The 25,480-nt window shown below is 39.4% G+C and overlaps 3 protein-coding genes across 6 annotated transcripts; 2 read left to right on the forward strand and 1 right to left on the reverse strand.

Annotated features, from left to right (window-relative positions):
* Positions 1–999: 999 nt before the first annotated feature.
* LOC143487767 (uncharacterized) lies at positions 1,000–5,808 on the reverse strand. Of its 2 annotated transcripts, none has more exons than XR_013124360.1 (4): positions 5,696–5,808; positions 1,797–1,841; positions 1,413–1,582; positions 1,000–1,226 (listed from the first exon to the last, which is right to left on the reverse strand). XR_013124360.1 is itself a non-coding variant. In XM_076986919.1 (4 exons), exons 1-4 carry the CDS (start codon positions 3,515–3,517, stop codon positions 1,087–1,089), a joined length of 375 nt encoding a protein of 124 aa, XP_076843034.1. In that variant the 5' UTR covers positions 3,518–3,547; the 3' UTR covers positions 1,000–1,086. The 2 variants fall into 2 exon arrangements, 1 of the variants encoding a protein (XP_076843034.1); XM_076986919.1 differs by lacking the exon at positions 5,696–5,808 and adding an exon at positions 3,498–3,547.
* A 53-nt stretch (positions 5,809–5,861) lies between these two features.
* Positions 5,862–10,389, forward strand: txndc15 (thioredoxin domain containing 15). Its single transcript, XM_076986915.1, has 5 exons — positions 5,862–6,003; positions 6,290–6,720; positions 7,438–7,601; positions 8,025–8,155; positions 9,055–10,389. The coding sequence occupies exons 1-5, from the start codon at positions 5,922–5,924 to the stop codon at positions 9,249–9,251; spliced, it is 1,005 nt and encodes a 334-aa protein (XP_076843030.1). The 5' UTR covers positions 5,862–5,921; the 3' UTR covers positions 9,252–10,389.
* A 149-nt stretch (positions 10,390–10,538) lies between these two features.
* Positions 10,539–22,131, forward strand: LOC143487765 (pterin-4-alpha-carbinolamine dehydratase 2). 3 transcript variants are annotated; one of them, XM_076986916.1, is made up of 4 exons: positions 10,539–10,682; positions 13,582–13,713; positions 19,557–19,637; positions 20,158–22,131. In XM_076986916.1, the coding sequence occupies exons 1-4, from the start codon at positions 10,590–10,592 to the stop codon at positions 20,251–20,253; spliced, it is 402 nt and encodes a 133-aa protein (XP_076843031.1). In that variant the 5' UTR covers positions 10,539–10,589; the 3' UTR covers positions 20,254–22,131. The 3 variants fall into 3 exon arrangements, with proteins under 3 accessions (XP_076843031.1, XP_076843032.1, XP_076843033.1); XM_076986917.1 differs by lacking the exons at positions 10,539–10,682; positions 13,582–13,713 and adding an exon at positions 17,770–17,926; XM_076986918.1 differs by lacking the exons at positions 10,539–10,682; positions 13,582–13,713 and adding an exon at positions 17,787–17,932.
* The last annotated feature ends 3,349 nt before the right edge of the window (positions 22,132–25,480 follow it).

The following is a 25,480-nucleotide window of genomic DNA, read 5'->3' on the forward strand; positions in this document are numbered from 1 at the left end:
CGAGACTCTGACACAGTTCCAATCTTTAAATCTAGACTTAAGACTCACCTGTTTAGTCAAGCCTTCAGCTAAAATTCCCCTTGTAAGGTGTAGGGGCTTGGGGGCCCCCAGACATTGAGATTTCTGGTGATCTGAGATGTTGATGCTGTCATCCAGCTGTGTCATGGCATCACTCTATTTGTGACTATGACTTGACTGGAAAGCAATGTCTCAGTGAGCCCTCATGCCTGTGGTCACCTCTGAACCTCTCCCTTTAGTTATGCTGCTATAGATTAGTCTGCCGGAGCCACATGCTGATCACTGGCACGTGAGCTACGTACATTTAAATCAACGGTGGTTTAAATTCATGTCCACTCAGTCTGTATTATCTATCTTCTTGCATGGCTCTACCCAAGACGATTGGATACAGGCACCTGCAGGCACCTGGGGGATGGTCTGGCTGCCGGTGGATGTGCTGATACCGGGGTTCACCTGGGGAGTAACACTGCAGTCGGAGCCTACAATACCAGCATCACTGCTCCGACACGGAATGAAAGCCTGGCATTCATCAACAGACATTTACAGTGACAATATCAAAACCCAGAACTTTCAATTCTACCTTTTACCTAGTCTGATTGTGTGAATTATGTGTGACTTGTGTATTTGTGTGTTAACGGGCCGCCCATTGGAGGATGGGTTCCCTTTTGAGTCTTGGTTCTCCCGAGGTTTCTTCCTATTCCCCACCATCATAGGGAGTTTTTCCTCGCCACTGTCGCCTTTGGCTTGCTCATTAGGGTTCTGGACCCATAGTATTGTTAACCTTGTAAACCCTGTAAAGCTGCTTTGCGACAACTTGAGTTGTTAAAAGCGCTATACAAATAAACTTTGATTGATTGAAACTTTGACTAGAGCAGTGGTTCCCAAACTTTTTCTGCCGTGCCCCCCTTTAGTAGATGAGAATATTTTTGCGCCCCCCCTACACACACCCCCCCCCATATTGACACATGTGCACATGTTTTACTTCCAAGCTCCGCGCCCCCCCTGCAATAGCTCCGCGCCCCACCTAGGGGGTGCGCCCCCCACTTTGGGAACCACTACACTAGAGCATCACACAGAGGACTCAGAACACTGCCCTGGGGGGCCCCAGTGTTCAGTGTGATGGTGCTGTTCCCGATCCGGACTGACTGGGGCCTCCCAGTGACGAAGTCCAGTGTAGGTAGGAGTATCAGTGCAACTTAAGTCCATTCCTTAAATGAAAAGATCACACACACAAGTGAAATTGTGATGCGAGTTGGCATTAAATAAATAAAATACACACAATACATCCCCACCAAGTTTTAAACACACAAATATTAAATGAATTGCCATATCAAAATGCAGACTTTACAATTTTATCAGATTAGATAAACATAGAAATCAAAATGAAAACATACCAGTTGTATCTTCCACAAGTGCTTCTCCTCTTGAGTCCGCATACGCCTTTTCATCAATTGTAGATTTTCCTCGCAACAGCTTTAGCAGACTGGGAACCATCTCACTGAAGTTCTCATGGAAACGCTGATTTAGGTCAGTGACTGTGTATTCGCCCAACTTCCTGATACAACTGTAAGAGACCATTTTAAAAACAAATAAGTTAGACAAGTTTGTTTTTGAAAGTTCAATAAGTTATACAAATTAATAGATACTGTTATGACCTCCGTCATATTGTGAATTGTGAATTATGTCATTGTCTGCTATGCCTGTATCTGTGTCTGCCCCTTTAAGACTGTTCACAGGGGGCCGTCCATTCTTCACCTTCCACACCTGATGCGGCTTACCATGACGACGGAGGGAGGTGGAAGAGTTCTTCTCCAGTGAAATGTCTGAAAGAAATGTCATTCATTCATTGACTACTGCAGTGTCTGGCTGTGTCCTCTGGTACTGTTCTTGAAGGATCTTTACATGAGCATCCACGGAGATCCAAAGACAGTTGTTAAACACATTCACACAAGCACAAGTTATGAATGGCCAAGCAGTCTTGAGTGATTCTGATTTCTGCAGTCATTTCTAACTTTAAACATTCTACTGTACATATCAAATTCTGCCCATGTATGTCTACATATGTCTACATATGTCTATATATATATATATATATATATATATATATATATATATATATATATATATATATATATATATAAATTCTTTGACAACTTGTTTCTCTTTGCTTGGGTCTCTTGACACCATGGCCAGACCTTTCTTTAAACTTCTTTACCTCTTCATCACCAGTGATGTCAGTAACGCGTTACTTAGTAACGCGTTACTCTAATCTTACCACTTTTTTCGGTAACGAGTAATATAACGCGCTACTATTTCCAGTCCAGTAATCAGATTAAAGTTACTTATCCAAATAACTGTGCGTTACTATTTATATTTTCCCTAGTAAAATATATATTTTTGCTTTCTTCTTGGCTCAGTTCTACTTTTGCGTCTGACCATAGCGCTCGACTCCGCACGCTGCGCGCGACCCTGTGAGAGCGCGAGTACGTTTTACAAGTCATTCTGTGCAGTGTCCTCCCGTAACGATATGTGGTAGTGTAAAGAAACACCCCTCAAAAACAGGGGAAGGAACATTTACCTGATGAATTTTAATGTTGCTTTGTGTTCCACGTTTGAAAAGTGCTGGAATTTTGACTAACGTCGCCTACTTTAAAATGCTTGAAATTGTAATGGTATTTCGTTTCACAAGCTGTCTGACTGAACTGGGGTGGGTTTCCCGAAACGTTCGTAGCTTCATACGAGGTTACGAGGTACTTGGCGCTACGAACGTTTCGGGAAACCCACCCCAGTTCGCTTGTATTACGTTTACAAATAAATTTACAAATAATACCGCGCAGCTACACAAACGTAATGTCAGGAGATACTGTAGCGACTCCTACTCCTCACGGCGAGTCTTGCCCTTTAAGTGACACTGGGGGCGGAGCCTGCGCGCGCCAGGGTTGCGTTATCAATAAAGTTTCCCTCCTCGGGATTTTTGGATTAAGCAGTTTCTGCCTCGGTTACCAAACCTGCTTCAATACATTGTTACTGTTAAAAATGCACTTCCAATAAAGTGAGTATTGGAAAAATTTATTTTGCTGCTGAATGTAACTACTAAAGTAACTTGTAATCTAACGTAGTTACTTTTAAAATCAAGTAATATGTAACGTAACTAAGTTACTTTTAAAAGGAGTAATCAGTAATCAGTAATCGGATTACTTTCTCAAGGTAACTTAGCCATCACTGTTCATCACTGACCAAACGCTCAGTTTTGAACTTTCTCTTTAAGGACATGTACCAGGTATGCTAGATAAGGAAAAGGAAAATCTTTAAGACTACTTGTTCTTGTTCTGAAACACTAGGACTGTCCAAATAAATATCCAAATAGATGCTCATTTGGTTCCAGCCTTAATCAATTCTGTTAATGATTAGAAACATGTTATATTTGCACTACAAATGAAATGATCTAAAAGTCAGAATATAAGACATAAAACACTTACATATCCATTGCCCTCCACATCTCTCAAGAAGAGGAACTTTAAGGTGAGAGCTTTGGCCACATTAACATAGTCACAGTTTGATGGATACTATATATCAGGGGTGGCCAACCCGTCATAGACCAAGAGCCACTTTTCTTACTGTGTTACGGCAAAGAGCCACATCGTACATGGGCGAGTGTAATCTGTTGAGGGGGGGGGGGGGGTGGCGAGTGTAAATTATTAGCTGTGAAGACAGTCAAATGCGTGTTTTCCACTACGCCGGTTTCAAAAGTATTAGCGGCTCGCTAGGCTTGTAAACTAACCGCGCACCACGAAAATGTAGCAGTGTGTCGCCCCGTTTGTGCAGGTGAGCCCGCGGACCGGCTGGGGAGCCGCATGAAACCAGGCAAAGAGCCGCATGCGGCTCGCGAGACGCGGGTTGCCCACCCCTGCTATATATGGAAGAAAACCGTTTTGGCTGACGAGCCCTATACTCTCCCACCTGTCTCCTGGTTACACCGTTCTTACTCAACATGTGCTACAGCACAAAGTACCCCCCTCCTCTTTTTCTTTTTAGTTATTTATTTATATGTAGGACCCTTAAAAATGTCCTGTGTATTTGTATTATCTTCTTTGTTTTTTTTATTGTAAGTATAAAAGAACTGCTTTTCCCAGAAGCCTTTTCTGTTTTCGCGGCATTTTCTCTTTCCCGGGGTTCTGGGACGGATTGGAAAAGGTTAGAGAAGAAAGAAAACGAGGAGAGAGAGAAGCCGAAGAGAGAAGTGTGTTCAGACTTTTTCGGAGCGTTTTATTTACTTTCCATTCGCTCTGTAACAACGTTACGGTGCTGTTGCACTATATAGTGGTACAAACTGCAGCGTTTTAGTTTAGTTTTACAAAAAAAACTTTGAAGAAGCGGATCGGTTGGACTGTGAGTATCAGAGCATAGCAGTGACTACGAGCTGGTGTTGCTGCGTTTCCTCGCGTCTGTCTGGAGCGGCAAGGCCGGGCATCGTGTGCGAGTTAAACGACGGTGCTTTGAACTTACTGTCACGCACGGACTACGTTGTCGGCCGGCGTGAGTGCTGAGGACTGCTGCGTTACGCCTGGGATCTCCGTTGCTCCGTGAACTGTGATCTCGAGGTGAACTGTGAGTAACGAGCCAACTGACTGGGTTGACCCATTCAATTCACTTTCATTTCCGCCGTTCGAAGTGGAGTAATAAGTGCACCAACATACTGGGCCCCAACGAAAAGCGCTTGAACTCTCTCATTCGTTTTCCTGTTTACTAAGCTCAGGGTTTAATTCGTACGGTTTAAATCTACGTTTGGGGAACACATAAGCCCTATATATATGTAGGGTTTAATGAAGTATTGAAAACGGTTATGGAGGCACCCTCGTGTCATCTGTGAAACGTTAACTTATTTAGCTAAAGGGTATTTAAAACTGCAATCCATTGTATTTTGAGATGTACGCCCCCTAAATTTATATTGGGCGCCTTTAGGGAGGGGTTACATATATATAATTAGTATCCATTTATTTTCTTTTTAATTAATGTAGTTTACTATAACTTTCTGAGGAGGTTAATACTAGGTTGGTTTGTAGTGTTTAATTAATTGTTTGTGTATTTATTTAAGTGGATTACAACTTACTTGATTATTAATAATTTCAGTGGGTTACAGTAACACTCATGTTGGACTCGCTATAGCCAAGAGACAGAAGTAAAACGCAGGTGGTGCGACTTAAGATCCGGTTTGATACTACGTTTTGCCGTTTTGAGTCCTGCTGAGTGAATTTGTGGTTATATTTTACAGTAGTTTTGCTCAAAGCTTGCCTTCTTATATCCAGGCTACATCGCTCCAGGTTTAGACCCTGGTTTAAATTCAACCAGTATAAAAATAAGAGGTTTTAAAACACTTAAACAATGCAAATCCACGAACATGTAGATGAACACGCACACCCACGCCATCTGCTGGCCACCTTCAGAATATGGGGGTTTTATTTAGCTGTGATCATGAAAAAATGTCAGAATATATTGCTAAGCCATATCAGGAATAAACGAGGCATACAAATAAACTAAAATATATATATATTAAAAGAAGGTTCGCCATGTGCGTGTACCATCTAGAGACTTTCCATACAATAAATTAATTCGTTTCTATTTTAAATATTTCAATAGTAAACATTCGCTATACTGGGGTGTTGTATGTATAGTCTACCGTACGACGTGGCGTTCATCCTCCAGTTATTTGTCCGCAGGTTTTGAACACAAACGGCATCTGATCTGACGAGTTTCTTACCCTCCAACTCTCGCGATATTTGTGCGAGAAGAACCAGGAAGCACATTAGCGGTTTGTTTTCTTGCGACCATGTACAAACGAGGATCTATGTCGCTTTCGCCAGTAATGCTGACAGATATATAAACGCAGAGCAGGAAATGCGACCATGATTCCCACTTCAAGCGGATGTTGGAGCGTTTTGTTGTTAATTTCTGGAGTGCTTGCGACTTCATTAGCCACCGACTCGGGTATGTAAGCATCTAGACTAAAAGGCCGAAACGGTTCACGCTTTTAAACGGCGTTAATGCGCATGTCCAGAACATGTGCAGCTCCATGTATTTGATCTGAGTTACATCAGTTAATTAAATAGTTCACTAACTGGCATATCTTACTGTAACTTAACAGTCGATCTCTGGATTAAACAATTAACCAAACGTATGACTTCAGTCGACGGAGTTATGACATAACGTAACTATTGTTTTGACATGGTTTCTTGTATTTTGTTTACATTATATTCTGTTATTCTGTAAACAGATCATGGTGGGTTACAGACTGCTCCTGATGCATTAGACGTGGACCGTGATGAACACACCCCCCAGTTTGAAACACACCACGCACAACCACATTTTAAAAGACAGTTCAGAACTGCTGAAATTGCTGATGCTGTCTTGGGGGTCGAACTCTCCGGGAACTCGGCTGGCATTGAATCTCTTATTCCCAAAACAATGAAAGACGCATTGGCAGGTAGTTCGGCGCCCTCGGTACCTTGTGGTAATGAGATGTGTAAGTCTGAGGAGACCAGTGAGCAGCAGGTACCTGCTGACATGGACGTGGTTCACACAGACAGCAGCGTGGTGGAAGGGAAGAACGCCACAGATACAGCGAAGACATACAAAGTCAGCTGCGATAAAAGAAGCATTATTGGATTGGAGAACCTCACGGTTCAGGTTCTGAATGCATCTCAGGTACTTTGAGTTGACCATAGCTGTCAATGAACAACTCAATAGTAGTGGCTGTGACAAGTAGCATATATGGGTTTGGTTAAAGGGTGATTCCTAAGATTTTATTCCATTAGATTTCAGAATAAGTGAGTTTGTATTACCTACACGTAGGTATACAGCCATAATCATAACTGCTCATATAGTCCACTACAATGCATGTATTCTATAGTGGAAAAGGTCTTAATATATATTGATACCTAGAACAACATCTCTTGATTTAGTGTGTGGTGCGAGTTGAAGTTTCATGTTTATTGATTAATAAATTCTAATGCTTCCATCTTGTTGAAGCTCATTGCCATAGCAACAAAATACTGCCATCAGTGATGCTTTCCCAGTGACCACTTTTAGAAATTAGCGATTGATTTATATTCCTGAATTGACGATGCCCCAGGAGAGTATATTTAATTCTGGGTCAAAATTCATATTCTAATAATTTCTTTGACTACTACATAAACCATGAATTAGCAGTACTAGATAATCCAATAGTGACACTACTTATTTTCATGTCTTCAAACCACTGTGTATCTTTTCAGCCTTAATTAAAAACATTCTGTTTGCTTCTTAAATTAAGATTCTTATTTGGGGGGTCAAGCTTTCTGCTTTGAGTTAGAACTCTGCAGACTAGTCACAATCTGTTCGTGTTTGCCATCTGATCATTTAATGTATTTTTGTGTGTTTAAGGACCTGATGGACTACTTAAATGCCAACAGCACAGAATGCTCCCTGGTTCTCTTCTACACTACCTGGTGTCAGTTTTCTGCAAATCTCGCTCCACATTTCAACGCGCTGCCCCGTGTCTTTCCCACCATGTACTTCCTTGCTCTTGACGCTTCGCAGCATAGCAGGTTGTCATCACCAGTTTACCGTGTCTGCATGGTGCCTTTTGCCATTTTCAAAAATTTGTGTCATTAAGGTAGAAATATGTTGAAACTATGGTTCCATTCTTATCAGTGACTATACAAAAACAAGAAAAAACTGCTTAAATATTTTGTATTCAGAAGTGAACAGTTCAGTAAGAAGCAGATGGACAGTGAAACAGCTGGTAATAAAAAATAAGGGGCAAACATCCAGGCAGTATAAACATTAATATGCAGTAATAATTTACACCTCTAGAATGAAACAGGCAGTAATTGTTACAGAATTGTTGAAAATACACTTAGAAAAGTGTAATGTCTATAATCAGTAATTACTTGGGTTTCAGATAAATAACTAGGTCTAAATAGGTTTCCCTTATTAATTGTGGTTCTTCATTTATATTTTTTCTGCAGTCTGTCAACTCGGTTTGGGACAGTGGCCGTTCCCAACATACTTCTTTTTCAAGGTGCCAAACCAATGGCTCGGTTCAACCATACTGACAGAACACTGGAAACATTAACATCCTTCATAGCAAATCAGACAGGTATGAGTGACCGAGTCCAGCTGCAGTCATGAATATGAAACAGTGAGGTGGTGGTCAGTGTTGGCTGGGAGAACTCTGGTCCTCTTATGGTATTACATATGCTGTAGAAGAATTAAACTCATCCAGGAAGCAGATAACTGAAAGGAGTGAAAATGGGCCACATTGCTGATTTTTATCATTCTATCCTGTGTGTTGTGAATTTGTCATGACATGAGCTCTTTCAAGAGTGCCATGTGAGTTTCAGAAAATGCTCATACATTTACGAACTTGAGCATCATGTTTTGTAAACAGAATGTACGTGTGTGTGTGTGTGTGTGTGTGTGTGTGTGTGTGTTTAGAAGAATTTGCCCTTAGCGTTTAGAAGTCCCTAAAACATATTAAGAATAAATGCCCTGCACAGCTTATCTGGAAGTTTCTAAAAGCTTTAAAAAATTCTGATATCAGAACATGAAAAACATATCACTGTAAAAAAGTCAAGGAATGGGAAATATTTCCATTGTTATTAATGCTGTCATTTAAGGTCTGAGCTATAAGGCAGTATTAGATTAAATAAATAAGGATGATTCACATTATACCAGTGGTTTTGGAAGCCTATGTTTCTGTTAAGGCAATACTGACCCCAGTGTTCTGTAAACCAAGGCTAGAGTTTTGTCTATCCCAAACTCCAGTATTCTGTAAACATACAATTTTAGACAACTTAGAGCCTTCACAACATTTAATATCATTTATTGTTCAAAGCAACTCTTTGAAAATTGCAATCTTAAAAATTGCATATTAATCTTTTTAAATATATCATTACATTTTTAACAAATCTAAATGGTGAGGTTTAAGAAATATCTTTAAAAAAATCTTTTACAATCCTGGTTTCCTGTTCATAAATTTAAACCTTTTCTCCTCAGGTTTTGAAGCAATTCCACACCAAACTGTTGAAGAGGAGGATCGTTTCGGGCCTTTACCCAGTGTCCCAGTGAAAAGCATTGATTGGCTCTTTGTGTTTTCTATAGTGTTCATAACTGGCTTTACCCTCTATGCCATCCTGCGAACGGACAACATACGCCTTCTTATACCTGGACAAGAACATGAGCACCAGGAATAAGTGTGTTCCACATACGTCTGACAACTAGTTGTGTATGTTGTTCATTGTGTTGTAGTATATGGGGGGAATTCAGGTCGGTCTTGTCCCTAACAGAAACTTGTGTGTGCTCCAGTTTAGTTTTCACATTTTGGCAAATATCCTGATGAATATTTGGAGCATTTGTGATCTCTCAAAAATGCTTAAAACTAAATTTTCATTTGTTATACACTGTCAGTAATAGAGAAATCAAGTATGACATAGCAGTTAACCCATCCTGAATATGAATAACAAAAAATAATAATATTTATTTTTTTGTGCTATTTACAAGTATATTGTAAATGGACTAAGAGTAAAATGCCTCCTCTGAACTGATGTGAGCCATTTTTTTAAACACTAGATACCGTTTTGCTGCTATGGGTGAATACAAAGGTGAGCTGATCTGATAAAAAAATATATTAATAAGCAGTGTGAACTAATGAGAAGGGACAGGTACTCCACCTCCACCACATTTGCCACTATTAACCACTAAGAAGTTTGCTTTTAGAATTCAAACCCATTTGAATATTTTTAACTGGCTAGTATGTGCTATGCATAAATTGAAAACGTTCCACTTGAAATTTTATACCAGTTAATTTTGTGGCACTTTTTTAAAGGGTCTTCAAATAATTGTATGAGTGGCGGGAACATTCAGATGTATGAAAGCCAATTTACGTCGCAAGAAGTAAAAAAAAAATCTTAACTTATGACTTACTTTCTCATAATTATACTACGTAGTATAATTATGACGAGATAGTAAAGCATAATAAAGTGTTAGTAAGTTAATTATAAGATGGTGTATGGACTTTTTTTTCTTCAAACGGCGGAAATAGGCTTCCATACAGATGTTTCTCGTAACTTGTAATTATTAATTTGAAAGTCTTTGCAATGTAACTTCAGAATGAAATGATGCAAGATGATAGTGTAGGTTATTTTCCCAGCAGTTTGTCGCCCTAAAATAGCTCTAAAAGAATGAGTCAAATGAAAGACTTCAATGTGCACGTAGAGGGACATGACAGTTTTTATTTTATTTTATCTGTAAAGTTGTTTGTAACATCTTTGTTCAAAAGTTTAAAGCGTTCAAAATAAAACCAGACGCTGATTTTTCGTTGTTATAATGCAAGACTCGAGTGTGCTTGGTTCGTCATCCATATAGGCCAAATTATATTACATGCATCTTTGCATTTATACTCCGATTGTACTTCGATAACGTTTTCAGGTCGGGTTATGATTGTTTTTTCTTCAGGCACAGCGAAAGGCAGCACACACAAGGCGCTCGAGAAAGGACCCGTGTGTGGTATACTTTGTCCCCCTGAGGGGATCATGTCTTGGTTAATGTTTAGGTCATGTAGTCAATTGTGTAGTGTTTTTAACAAGCAGGGAAATATTTTTCTGTTCACACGCACAGCTAAAATGGTAAGACCGCTTGTGTTTTATTCAAAGAATGCTACCAGTGTAGGTATGTTACCTTACCAAACCAACTCAACTTGAGCAGATCACCCATCTGTTTGCGATTTCCAAGACATAATCTGGATTTTGAATGAATGCAGGTCTTTTATCTGAGAGAGAGAGAGAGAGAGAGGGGGGGGGGTCTGAACCAAACCCTCGTCAAAGCAAAACGGTAAATGAGCAAATTATAAACATGTTACAGGCACTAAGGGATTCGTCTGAAACCTGCGCGGTTGCTCACAGGTAGAATGAACTCGCGTTAACTGGTTTGATTCTAGCCCTCTGCATATAAACGATTATAAATAGATCCTAAATAATTTGGTATACTGTAGCTAAAAACCTTGTTAACTTGTTGATGCTCTTTCGGTAGTTTGACGCTGCATACGTTTAGGCTTTTTGTATCTGGCTGTTGTGATTAAATGTAAGAATTGGGTCACTGGGGAAATAGTTGGAGCATAAAAGAAGCTACCTGACAGACTTCGACTGCCATCTAGTGGGTATGGGACGTCTGTTCCCGTGTAATCAATAAATACCGTTTATTGAGAACGGTAAAAGTCGAAACACTAAAACAAAAATATCTTCCCTGATGTATAAGCCAAAAAATGTTTTGTTCCACAACCTTAGCTTTTTTGCTTTGTTTGTTTTCGCGTGCGTTTTGCAAGGTGGTTCATTGGCTTAATTATGTAAATATTATTATGAGGTAGAATATAGACATTGTGATGTCACAGAGCCCCAAACACACAACACACGCACGGCGCCTCACTCCCTACAGTAGCATTGCCTGTATAACTAAACAACCACTCTACCCCACAGATAATTGCCCCTCAACAGTACCCCCCCCCCCCCCCGCTGGTAAATACCCCCTCAATAACTACCCCAACAGCCGGGTTAATAACCCCTCAACATGAACTACCCCACAGCCAGTTACCCTGCACAGCTAAACTACCCCTCAATCACAACTACCTTTTTGGCCTAAAAGCCTTTAACAACATTTGCCCCTTCAACTAAATTACCCCTCACTATCAAATACCCGACAGCCAATTACCCCTCAATACTACTTACCCCCACAAGTAAATACCCCCTCAATACCCCAACAGGTTAATAACATTAACTACCCCACAGCCAATTACCCCACACATCTAAACCACCACTTAGTTTAGCCAATTACCACTCAACACTAATTACCTCCCACAGCTAAACTACCCCTCTACCTAAATTACTACCCTAGACTACACAACAGCGTTTAACATCATTTCACACAAGTTAGCAAGTTATCAACCGTAAAACAACTAAACAGCCTTTTATTCTGTTTTTAGCGGACAATAGCCTATTTTAGCATTTCAGCATTATTTGAGGTTTACATTTAATATTTCAGCAGGGTTTACCATCATTCTACAATGTTAACATTTAAACAGCCATTATCATCATTTCACATTATCAAGCATGAAACAACCAAACAGCTTCTTATTCATTTTAGCTAATTTCAGCATTATTTGAAGTTTACATTTGACATTTTGACAGCCTTTAATGTAATTTTACATCATTTAACCTTTAACATAATTTAGAGGGTTATGAACATTTAAACAGCTGTTTTTGCCTTTTAGCCGCTTTGTCAATACAACAACATTTTTTTGTGCTAATGCTTAAGAAAATGTGGTACTCGGCAACATATGCAAATCATTTCAGTGTCTTGACTTCAATGGGTTATTATTAACCATCTAGTACACGACACAGGAGAGTGAATATGGTACCTGGACTGTACCACAGCAGTGGGGCGCAGTTCCTAACCCTAGTTTTATTTCTCTAGTTTTATTTCTCTATGTAACGTGGCTCGCGCCACGGAGCGAGGAGACGGACACAATCGCTGAGAAGAGCGAGATTTATTAAGGGGAATACCATACTCATCGTCAGAAAGCCAGGCAGGGTCGATCACAGGAGGGCAGTCCGAAAAACATGCAAACACGGGCATCACAACACAGGGGAACACGAGTAACAGGCGAGGAATCAAAAGACAGGAACACAAAAACGGTCGGGTACGACGCTGAACAAGAACTAGTCAAACCAATCAAACAAAGAATCAAAGTACTCGACAAGGGACAAGGGAGACTCAGGGGCTTATATACATGGGACAGAAAACGAGGGACAGGTGTGAACGATTATACAGGGGCGTGGTAACACACGAGGAATCACGAAGACAAACGAGCTGGGCGGGATGAACAGGCAGGGAACACGGACATAAGGGAACCCAGAGTGGCAGCTACGAGAGGGGGCGTTGCCCTACGTGACACTCTAGTTTTATTTCTCTAGTTTTATTTCTCTAGTTCTATTTCTCTAGTTTTATTTCTCTAGAACACCTTCTTGCTCTTCCATCATCCTTTTTTCCTCCTGCATTTGTCTCCAGGTTGAAAACTAAACTTCGCAGATCTGAGTGGACTAGGATTAATCCTCAAACTGACTATATTAAAAGTAAAAATACAGTCAAGTGTGATTGTCATGTTTGATGCCACAGAAAGTTCACAGCAAGCTTGACTTCTGATCTCATTCAATAGACAGTGTACCCTGTTCATATTAACCAACAGAGTCTCAGCCAATGTCTTTATATATTCATTGTATTCCTATGTTAACTATGTAACTAGTTACTTAATACTATACTCATATATTAACTATGTAACTAGTTACTTAATAACTATACTCCTATATTAACTATGTAACTAGTTACTTAATAACTATACTCCTATGTAGTATGTACATGTGGGTTCATGTGGGTTATTGCAGTTACACTTTTCATGATACTTTTGCTCTGCTTTTAACATTGACAGTGGGAAGAGTTGCTACATTTGTGTGTGTGTGTGTGTGTGTGTTTTAGGCCACAGACTCACTCTGGCTGACTGCATCAGAGAGAGAGCCCCTGCTGATGGAGCTGAAGGCTACAGGCTGGGTGGAGGTGGAAGGCCGTGATGCTCTGTATAAGGAACTGCACTTCAAAACATTCAACCAGGTACTCTCTCTCTCTCTCTCTCTCTCTCTCTCTCTCTCTCTCGCACGGCTGGTGTACTGTTTAAATATCGAATGTTAAGTTGCATTGTATAGTATTTTAGTAATGCAATGCACTTGTACTATTTTAATATCCTTTTACACAAACACAGTCACCTCCCTTTTCTGATCAGCCAGAAAAAAATGACATCATTTTTAAACCCTGCTTTAAATCTTCCAGAATATGTTGTGAAAGTGTAAAACTGTTGTAACTAGTAGTTAACTAGCAGTTTGGACATAGGTTTGGACATACCTAAAGTTTATTTTTTACTTTTTTCAGTTTGTTTTTTACATTTTCTAAACAGTGAACGTATCAAAATAACCAAATTATGTATATAATTATACTGGGCTAAACAGATATTGTAGATATTAATATCTAACCCTAACCTAAGTCTAATCCTATCTCTAATCCTAACCCTAATCCTTAGGATGACTTTGAGTGTTCTACCATCACCAGGAAACAGTAATGTCTTTGGACTTGGAGAATGAGGGACAGTTTTTTTCTTTGAGTTTCCTAATTTCATTGCTGCCATAGCAGCAACTGGTTATGCAAACAGATAAGTAATTAATGCAAAGTCCACTAATATTAAAATACTTGCTATTAGAAATGACGGATCCTTAATTCTGATGGTCTCAAGGTGTTCAACAAACCGATTAGCAAGTCTTCTCTTGGTTTCCCCAATATAAAGCTGAGTAATACAGAACACAACTCCGGTGGTTGATTTTTGTGTTGTGTTAATAATTGTACATTTAGCACATTTAGACCTATTGCAGGCTGCAGTACGACAGTTATCTGAATGGTCATTTATCTCATTCTTAACTTTGATGTTCTTGTATCATCTGTAGGGAATTAGTGGAGGATTCCAGTGTGATTAAGTATAATGTTAGGGTTAGGAAGTGTAGGGTTATATTTGTAGTATAATAAGTCAGCACCAAAATAATTCTTGTTGTTTTAACAGCAGATTGTTTGTAGGTCAGATTGTCAACTCGCCGGTAAAACATAAGCACAAGCATCGTGTGTGTGTGTGTGTGTGTGTGTGTGTGTGTGTGTGTGTTGCACAAATAAACATGCACAGTTTTATGAAATTGGTTTGTACAGTATATACTTAAAAAAAAACAAATATATGTTAATTTTCATTGTTATTTAAGACAGTATGAAATGCCTTAAAGACTCTGAAAAATTGTGTCCAAAGTTTTGACAAGGTACTGTATGCTTCTGCCTGAAGTTTCTAGCCTGTAGCGTAAATAAAGCTTTAAAAAAGATTTCTGGATCTGACGTAATCATGTCATGGGCTGTGGGCTTGGCAACAAATTCTACCAAATTATGCAAAGCTTCTGCTACTTGATTCAAGGCTGGCTAACAGCGCTAACAGCACTGAGTGTGCAGTACTGCCCTTCAAAGCAACATGAACCTCGTCATTACTATAGCTGCCTCAGTACGAAACAGGACACACTCCTTCATGACAGTGTAATGGCACTGCATTGTTGTCATTGATTTATAAGACTCCATAGTAATGGGGTGGATTCCATCACTCATTAGGGGTTTCTGGAGGCCCCGTGGAAGGTTCTGTGTTTGTTTTATTCTTCGGGGGGCTTCAGGTTTTTTCATAAAAGTCAGAAGAGACAGAGCTGGCTGTGTTCTTCCAGAAACACTTAGATTTGTCTCTCAGCTGATTGGTTGCAGGTGCAAACCAATTTGGCAGACCACTCTGACTCTCGTTAGGAGATTTTATATATGCCAGCGGATTAGTTAGGACAACTTTCTACTGCTTTCATTCTGAACTACTACATATATTAAATCCTTATGTATAAACCGTTTCAACTGATTCACCAAAACAGATAATATAGCATATATATAGCATACCTGCACCAGACAGCCTAGCATACCTGCACTAGACAGCCTAGCATACCAGCACCAGAAAGCCTAGCATACCTGCACCAGGTAATATCATAGCTTCCTTTCTCCCTTTTCTTCCTTCCTACTGCTTGGCCACTCCGCATCGTCAACCCGAGGTCACTAATCCAGACGTTAGTTGTTTTAGCTCCATTACACCACATTATCCTGTTTTTACACTTCCGTGGGTCTGAAGCACTGGCTGGATCCTGCCCCCCTCCACCCCGGTTTCTTTTTACCCGGGTGGGGTGTCAGTTCTGATCACGCTGATAGGGACCAGAGCTCAGCTGTAGTGTAGTTGAGGTTTCGATCAAAATGATTTCTTTCACAAACAGTCAAATTGGCTAAAATGTTTCATCTGGCTCAAAAAACCACTAACTATCTAACTGTTCCATATGTTGCTCTTCTATATGTGTGTGTGTCTGTCTGTCTGTCTGTCTGTCCATCTGTCTTGTTTCTTCTGGGTTTGTGCGTCTGTGTGTGTTTGTCCTGCTGTGGTTCACTGTGTTTACCACTCGGTTATAGCAATCATGCTTGCATTTTTCCATCATCTTAGCTATTTTGATTCTGCTATAGATCATGTTTGCTATAGATCATGTTTGTTTTGTTCATGCTTGTAGCAAAGGCAGTTTCATGTGAAACTCTTTAATAGAAAAACTGATGATTGATAGTTTGACGGAAAACTTTAACTGGCAGGTCAGGTAGCATCTCTAAACTTGTTTTGGGTATGGTATATACCAGTGTGTGCCATGAGATCCATCTGTGTTTGAAAGGGGGCTGATGCATTGTTGCTTCCATTCAAGGTGATATTTTGGTTTTAATGTCATTGAGTATCTTCCTTCTCTGAGTCTCCAGTCAATAGTAGAAATTGTTAACTCTAATTTAAGTATTAATAACAAAAAAAACATTTATTTTTATTATGATTGTAGAGTTATAAGTGAAGCATTTAAAGTTTTGGCTTGTCGTAATGCATTAATTACGCATGGATTATATTTAGTAATTTAAAACAAACAAAAAACGTTTGCGGCAGCTGTGATTCTGTGGATGTGAAACGTGACGTGCTGTCCACCTACCTGTACAGATGAACACCTCTTTCAACGTCTCACCTTCCCAGTGGACGTGCAGAACCCCAAACTCGACATTCCTCCATAAGGCTCCATTGGACAATATTTTAAAAACCTTTTACTTGATTGGACACGCTAGACTTGTGTTAAACAAGACAAAGCTGCACTCTGAAACCAGACTACTGGCTGTTTTTCAAAAATGCTGCAGCCACAGATTGGCTCAGTAAAGGTCTTTATGGGGTTTTTGTTTCTTGCACCAGTCTAAGAATGAAAACCTCTTACAATGAGAGATTTACTGTAGTGTACTGTAAGCTAAGCTTTAACTATAGGTTCTCTTGGTGAAGAATGCCTTGATATTTAAAGGGCATTTTGTCTCACTTTGAAGGGTGGGCCACAATTTTCCTGTTGTATTGAAGCAGTCTATGGGAGGCAAGCTGCAATAGACAGTTGGACAGAAGTTGTCAAAGGAAGGGCTGAGGGCCTGTGGGGTTTGGGGTTCTAATGATCATGGCATTGGCTGATTTTGTCTGGAGGCATGAAGACTGCTACATTGCATTTTGTCTGTGAGACACAGGATAATTATGCAGGGAGTGGGTGTTTGGGACTTGTGAAGCAAAGCATGCCAAAATCTGCATTTAGACCTGGCATGAGCACCGGGTGTCCCTAAGCCTGCACTGTGACATCGTAAATAACAGGCACATGTGTTTGAATGGAGGGCTGTATTTGAGCCCAGTTGCAACCAAGAAATAGTGCTGTAACGTCAAAACTCCCTCATTCAGTATTGTATGACAATCATGCCATAATAGCCTAAAATGCACCTAAAGTGCCTGTGGAGGGGTGGAGGGGTGGGGGGATGGGTGGGCTGGCATGTGGATCCGAGACCGGCTGGTTCTGATTATTTGAGACAAGGGCCTGGACTATGTCAAGTCAAATTACTTGATTTTGACAGAATGGAGAGAGAGGAGAAAAGAGAACAGAGAGAGTCTGGGGCAGAGGAGAGAATGGAGGGAGTGGGGCAGAGGAGAGAATGGAGGGAGTGGGGTAGAGGAGAGAATGGAGGGAGTGGGGTAGAGGAGAGAATGGAGAGAGAGGGGCAAAGGAGAGTGTGGCACACAGTGAAGGTAAACAAAGAGCCAGAGAACCTTGGTGCTTGACCTCTTTGGGTTTGGTGTCAGAGAGGCAGGGAATCGAGCCTTTGGAGATGACCCACTGATAGCAGAGTGAGTGTACGCGAGATTTTCTTTTTATTATTGTTAATTACAAATTCTCAGAAAAGGAGCTCAATTCATTTAGCATGGGTTATTTTTAACATTGGATTAACACTGACTGGAGACTGTCAAGTTCACTTCCTGTGTTCAAATGAGCATGAAGGGTTAAACTCTTTGCTGTAACTTTTTATAATACATTTACTTTCTGATAGATTCAGTCTGTCAGACTTTGACAGCAGTCAGCAAGGTTAGTTATTTAATAATTGCCGAAGTTCTTAATGAAGGTTGAGAAAGAACAGACCACTTGCTCAAATTGGGTGAAGTTGCAGAAATCTTCCAATTATTTTAAATTGATTGCAAGATAGCCAGTTTGATCAAGTTACGCTGATCGTGTTACATCATGTGTTTGGAAATTGGTTACAACACACTTGAGTCCAGGCAATTTCCTCCTGCAAGTACCTCTGTCTCTTTATGTCAGAAGGTGGACAAGCCGACAGATTGGACTGCAAAGATAGTGTACAATGGCCGTTCAGTTTATCTAATTATCCAAGGAAGCGTTTAAAGGCTTAATTGAGATTGCAGAGGGAAATCGCTGATGTTTTTCCTTCCCCACAGCAGGCAGAAGATTTTGTCCTTCGTAAGCAATTAGAATTCACATAATCGCTCTCTGATTGGCCTTTGATTGGAAAACACGTGTGTATATGTGTACCCTAGTTCCCTGGGTTACGCTAGTAGCCAACTCACAGTCTGTTTTAGTCTGTACAGGTATCCATCTCAACTAGATCTTTAAGGGATTTTCAATAATTGTTTATGTTCACCATGTGATGTGTAATGACTTCTGTATTGCAACACAATGACACTTGGGTATATTTACAGCTACACCACACAACAAAACTGAACAATTCAGTTCCTGAACACTACACAGATTGACCATAACTATATTAACAGCCTTACAGAAACTGTTTTGGGATGCAGGCTGTTCAGGGTGTTTCTCTCAAGCATGAGCAGACCACGCTGTTCTTATTAGTTTTAATGATGACCAAAAATTGCTTAAGGTTTTTATAACACTTATTTCTTTTGGCAAGGCTGAAGATGGGTGTCTTAAATAGTGTTTTGCCAGTATGATGATGATGATGTATTGTGAGGGTCATAATCTGTGTAACTGCTGTATATTTCCTTTATTCAATAAAGTATTATTGATCATGTGGAGATGTGCACTAAGACATGAGGATGCTGCAAGACTTGAGACAAGTAGTTTGAAGACAGTATTTAACAAAAATATCCCCCAAATCTGTGTTTTATAGTATTGACATGTGATCATCTGATGAATTAAGTACTGCTAGACTAAATCAGCCAGCCCAGAGCAGCCCTTGCTATTTGGCTTCTATGTGCAATCAGTTGTATGCAAGCTCCAGAACTGAAGTGACCGTATCCTGTATCAAGGCTTGGGGTTGGGGTTAGGGTTGGGGTTGGGGTTAGGGTTAGGGTTGGGGTTACCCTGAAGTCTGACAGCAGTGACCGTATCCTGTATCAAGGCTCTGTAACTGTGGACCACTGGAAAATGTGTTCACTGCATGCTGAGACTGGGATATAGAGTAATGTCTGTACCTTCCACTGCTAAAGTCTGTTTTCTTTTCTACAGGCTTTTGGCTTCATGTCTCGAGTGGCTCTGCAAGCAGAGAAGATGAACCATCATCCAGAGTGGTTCAATGTTTATAACAAGGTAATAACTTCCACTGAGCCACCGATGCTTCACCCTGGAGCAGCAGTTTAGAGTGCTGCTCAGTGGAGGGCATGAAAGGGCCCATGGCAATGCCCTTTGAACACATGGGGTTTATATTGCAATCACACTATATAGTGAACTAGCTCACATTTCACACCAAGTACTGAGGCCCAGCAAAAAAAGGGCGAAGATTGGAAAATAATCTTGACAGTTTCTGGTGAAAATCTTTTCCCAAAGAACCCCCTTACTCTGTCTCTGTGATATAAGTAGCAGTGAATATGACAAACAGGGCCTCAAATCTCTGTGAATCACACTTTAGCAACTGAGTTATTGGTGGCAGTTTGACTGCAGTGCAAGGAATGTAGCCGTTAATCCTGTGTTTATTAAAGTATTTGAAGATTTTGGACTCTGCAAAATCTACTTTCCACTGTTTCTTATTTTACTAATAGTGTGCGTTATTTCTTGTGTGGTGATGTTTTTTTTTGTTGCCTTATACTTGTATCTCCATGCTGTCTTCCAGGTCCAGATCACCCTAACAACACATGACTGTGGAGGGCTGTCAAAGAAAGACATCCGGCTGGCCAAATTTATTGATAAAGTTGCACTGACTATGTAGGACAGACATGGGCTTATTCATTCACAGAGATTGGATGTATTGGACTGCTGAGAGATCTAAAATATCTTTCCTACTAATTTACTATCCCAGACCCTAGCTATGCAAGCACTGGAGTTTAGCAAAGAGGCACAACTGTCAACTAGACTGCTCCAAGATTTATCTTGTATGTTTTTTTACTCATAAATACACATTGATATGGTTAAGAAATGGTCCTCATAATTTTCTTTACAAACATTAGTTCATTGTGTTTCTCACTATGAAACGTACATGGAAGCTACTTTCATACCAAATAGCTGAAATACCAAAATACTATATTATACCATATTCAGGTAACTTTTTTTCTCTCACAACTACTGACATCAAACGTATGTGTGTAAATGACAGGCACGTTTGTACATGATTGTAAAGTCCAAGTGAATCTCATATCAGAAATTGAAGTGTTCGAATTAGCCGTTTAGGGCCGTTTAGATGGTGTCAATAGCTGATGAGCTGTGAGAGTTAGACATGTTGGTTAGGGTAAGATGTTGGTTAGGGTAAGACATGTTGGTTAGAGTTAGACATGTTGGTTAGAGTTAGACATGTTGGTTAGGGTTAGACATGTTGGTTAGGGTTAGACATGTTGGTTAGGGTTAGACATGTTGGTTAGAGTTAAACATGTTGGTTAGGGTTAGACATGTTGGTTAGGGTTAGACATGTTGGTTAGAGTTAGACATGTTGGTTAGGGTTAGACATGTTGGTTAGGGTAAGACATGTTGGTTAGAGTTAGACATGTTGGTTAGAGTTAGACATGTTGGTTAGGGTTAGACATGTTGGTTAGGGTTAGACATGTTGGTTAGAGTTAAACATGTTGGTTAGGGTTAGACATGTTGGTTAGGGTTAGACATGTTGGTTAGAGTTAGACATGTTGGTTAGGGTTAGACATGTTGGTTAGGGTTAGACATGAGGGTTAGGGTTAGACATGAGGGTTAGGGTTAGGATGAGCTGTGAGGAGCGGACATATTGCGCGTGCAGCAAGTCTCGCGCACATTCTGCTAGCTAAATTAGCTGAAAGGTTAGGGTTAGGTCAGCGATTGTAATGCTAGCATGAGCTAGTATGTTAACATTTAGTAAGGTATGCTACCATATGAAAAAAAAGCATCTGACAACTAGCTAAAACCACAATTAAACCAGAATGCTAACGTTATTTCAAAAATACGTGGGTTGCTTTTAAGGTAAAGACGGGGAAATGGCTTGTGTTAGCTAGCTAAGAGTGAATGAATAGCCTGGTTTCCGTGGAAACCAGCGAGCTCAGCGTAGTTTCCACGGATTATCCGTAACTGCCTCACCCACCAAAGTAACGCTGCTGCTTCATAAAATGGGATAATAAAAAAATACATTCTTCAACTGGACGTTTTTTTTTTTCCATACAGCTGATCCAGTTAACACCTACACATTATTGCCATTGTTATTGTTTTAATCAAAGATTAAGGAATATTTAGGCCTCTCGTTGCATTAAATGTTTCAGTTTAAATGTTGGTGCACCATCTGTTCCGAAAGCTTTTAACTCTTATACTACAGTTAGCTAACTCGCATTAAAATATATGTAGGCTAAAATATCCTAAAATAAAATTCTAATCTCAATATTATGGACCTTGGTTATTGGCCATGGGAAAAAGGAGATCGTGCTGCTCTTTTAATAATTTATCTGTATCTATACAGGCTAGGGTTACTTGTATACATAGAATAGGCAATAGGAAACTTCTAGTAGCCTATACGTTTCCTGTAGCCTAATGTTTTAATAGTTTGCTTTTGAAAAGGTTTTGGCATGTGGTAGGCTACTGAACTAAGCAATGTTGGTTTCTCTTTTTTTACGAGTAAAATAAATTCTTGACGACTCTTGCCGTGTCTGTCGTGTCTTTCTTCACTAGGGTGAATATGTAGCGCATGTGTTTGAGGGGCTCAGGGTCGATCCGCACCTCAAGTATATTCTAACTGCGACGGACAGGGCAATAAAGGATTAAAGACATGCTGTCTGCAACATGCTTATTAAACGATAAACGTTTTTGTTTTACTGTTTTGTTTTAATTTGTTTTACTGTTCTAAAAATAATAGCTGTGTAACATATTTTTTAACTTAACGAAAACCTCCACGTTCCCTCTACTTCATGGAGACCTTTGCTAGGTTTTCATTTTCGTGCTGTAATGAATCACTACATGTGAACATAATGGTGAAATGTGGACGCTTGTGTGACTCCATATCGAGGTGGACTTCTTTAAAACGGATTCAGGAGTTCGGAGGAAACTGAGCCAAATCAAAGTACCTCGCGCAGTCGATTTTCTAATCCAGGAGCCGTAGGTAGATAATCTTTGGTTGTAAATGAACTGGACTTCTTGTTTGCAGTATTCACCGAAATAAGGTGTAAGCGAAATTATAGCCTACGTTCTGACACCAGAGTACAACTCGGTGGTCTTTGGTTAGGAGAAGAGTTGCAAACCGTAATTAAGTTACTCCTATTAACTACTATATATACCCCTACCCCTCATTCGTCACTTTTAACATTTACCGACTAAGGTGTCAGATAAAAAATATTTCTTTAGATGTTGGCTTTGTCTGAGTGGCATCATCAGCAAATCATTTACTATTATTCATGCTCTGTATTATATATATATATATATATATATATATATTTACACACACACACACAGCATACAAAGACTGAATCTCTATCCCTACCAGTAATATTTGCTGCTCTCCTATAGGAACTGTAAAACTACCTCAGAACTGCTGTGATCATATATGATCTATATGTCACAGTATGTCACATATCTGCACCTATCCACACTACTCACACTACATTGCACTGTACCGGTACTGTATGTTAATTTATTGTAGTGTTATGGTACTTACTGTAGTGTTATTATTCCATGCTGCACATTTTGCATGTTGCACATTTGTTACTCTGTTGCACTATGTTGTCTATTGTATTGTTTATTCATGTTGCACCATGGTTCTGGAGGAACGTAATTTCGTTTCACTGTGTACCTGTACTGTAATGACAGTAAAAAGCATCTTGACTCTCTTGACTTAAAATGAAAGACTTGAAATGAAGACAACCAGTCAATCAGAATAATTTTAAGCCTTGATTGCTTCATTATAGGTGATTGCATCATCAAAACTCTCTCTATATATTTTTTTATATTTATATATATTATAACTATATATATATTATATATATTCATTTTATATATGTTTACATTTTATAAATATTTATAAAAATTGAATGGACAGAAGCAAATCCTATAACCCTAAACTTTCACACTGAAGAAGCTTCTGGGTTTGCTGCTAAGAAATTAGTTAGATACTATAGCCAGATGTATACGAAGTACCACGTGTAGCATCTTGTCCAATTAAACCCAACGGATTCCTCAATGCAGTATATACATCTGATCCAATTTTAATTAATCCTGCTAAAACATTAAAATGTAATAATTAGGTCCACAGTAGAAACACATTCCTTCAACCATGGAATAGGTTAGTGCATCTGTTATCTTTTCTGCATTTCTGAAATGCTGTTTTTGAATAGTGCTAGTTCTTCCTCATTTTCCTATCATATGTGAGCATGGGTCTCCTCCCCTGGCAGTGTGTGTTTTCATGGTCTCCTTTATCTCCTCCTTTCACTGTTTAACACGGTTTCCTTATCTGCCACAATGTTACGTCTAATAAATGTTATGTCTAATACATTACTTCTTATGCATTGCTTTTAATATGTTACTTTACTTAAATATGAAATGTGGACAAACACACAGAGTAACTTATACAGCATTACTACACATACACACAGAGCTACTTGCACAGGGATATTATACATACACACACAGTGTTACTTAAAGATGGTTATAACACATATGCACAATAATGTACACAGGGTTATTACACATACACACAGAGTAACTTACACATACACTCCACTGCTGTTTTCCTTCACTGGCCTCTGAGCTCTGATGCTCACCTACAAATACAAAAATGGACCAGCCCCTCCATATCTGATAGTGGTCAAATGGACCAGCCCCTCTATATTTGATAGTGGTCAAATGGACCAGCCCCTCCATATCTGATAGTGGTCAAATGGACCAGCCCCTCTATATTTGATAGTGGTCAAATGGACCAGCCCCTCCATATCTGATAGTGGTCAAAGCCTGATCCATCCATACCTTGTGTATTTTGAAACTTGAGTATGGCTTGAAACACAATGCTTCAAGTTGAGACTATTCTGTCTTGGCTACCAGATGGTGGATGATCATGTCCTTGTAGAGTCCCAAGCTGTGTTCAATGCAGACTGAAGACTGTATTTGTAGGTTAATATGACCACTAATCCTTCAGCTATAGAATTTTGTTTTACTATTTTTTACTATTTTTGTTTGGTATTGTACTTGTAATCTGATATAGTTACTATATATATATATATATATATATATATATATATATATATATATTCAAAATATAAATATATACTATAAACATATATTTACTGTATACTGCTTTGTCTTTTATAGACATATCTGTGCATGCTGACATCCAGGGAAACTCCTTGAACAGGTGAACACCACAGACATTGGGTCAAATTCACAATCACCAGTGCACTACGGTTAATCATTAGACTGTAAAGCTGTTTGGCTGTTTTGTCTTCTGCGCAGGCAAAGTTGTAGTTGGTTTTACTGTAATCATTATTGGTCAGAAAATGTCTCAGATATTTTATTTTTACTTTTCATTCTCACAGTATTATCCGACATTAGAAGAAAAACTGATTAGTCTAAGAAATAATTTTTTATTTCAAAATTTTCAGCCTTTCGAAATATTCTGAAATCAATCTCAACATATTGGACATGGCTGTATGTTCTTCATAGTCTTAAATGCATTTTTAGCTAATGGTTTATACTTAAATATAAATAATTAATGCCAATGGCCTGTGTATGATTATTTTTTTTTATCAAACCAATGTATACAGTATATAATTAAACTAATAATTAGATTTGAAATTAATTGCCTTCTCAAAAAATCATACATGTTGCCCCTTATCCTACAAGTGCTCAGCACACATGACAATGTGTTCAGGGGATCATAGGTGTTCAGTGTACATGAGAAGGTGTTCAGGGAATCATAGGTGCGCAGTGTACATGAGAAGGTGTTCAGGGCATCATAGGTGTTCAGTGTACATGAGAAGGTGTTCAGGGCATCATAGGTGTTCAGT

The sequence above is a fragment of the Brachyhypopomus gauderio genome, unplaced genomic scaffold (genome assembly GCF_052324685.1).
Source record: "Brachyhypopomus gauderio isolate BG-103 unplaced genomic scaffold, BGAUD_0.2 sc50, whole genome shotgun sequence".
NCBI lineage: Eukaryota > Metazoa > Chordata > Actinopteri > Gymnotiformes > Hypopomidae > Brachyhypopomus > Brachyhypopomus gauderio.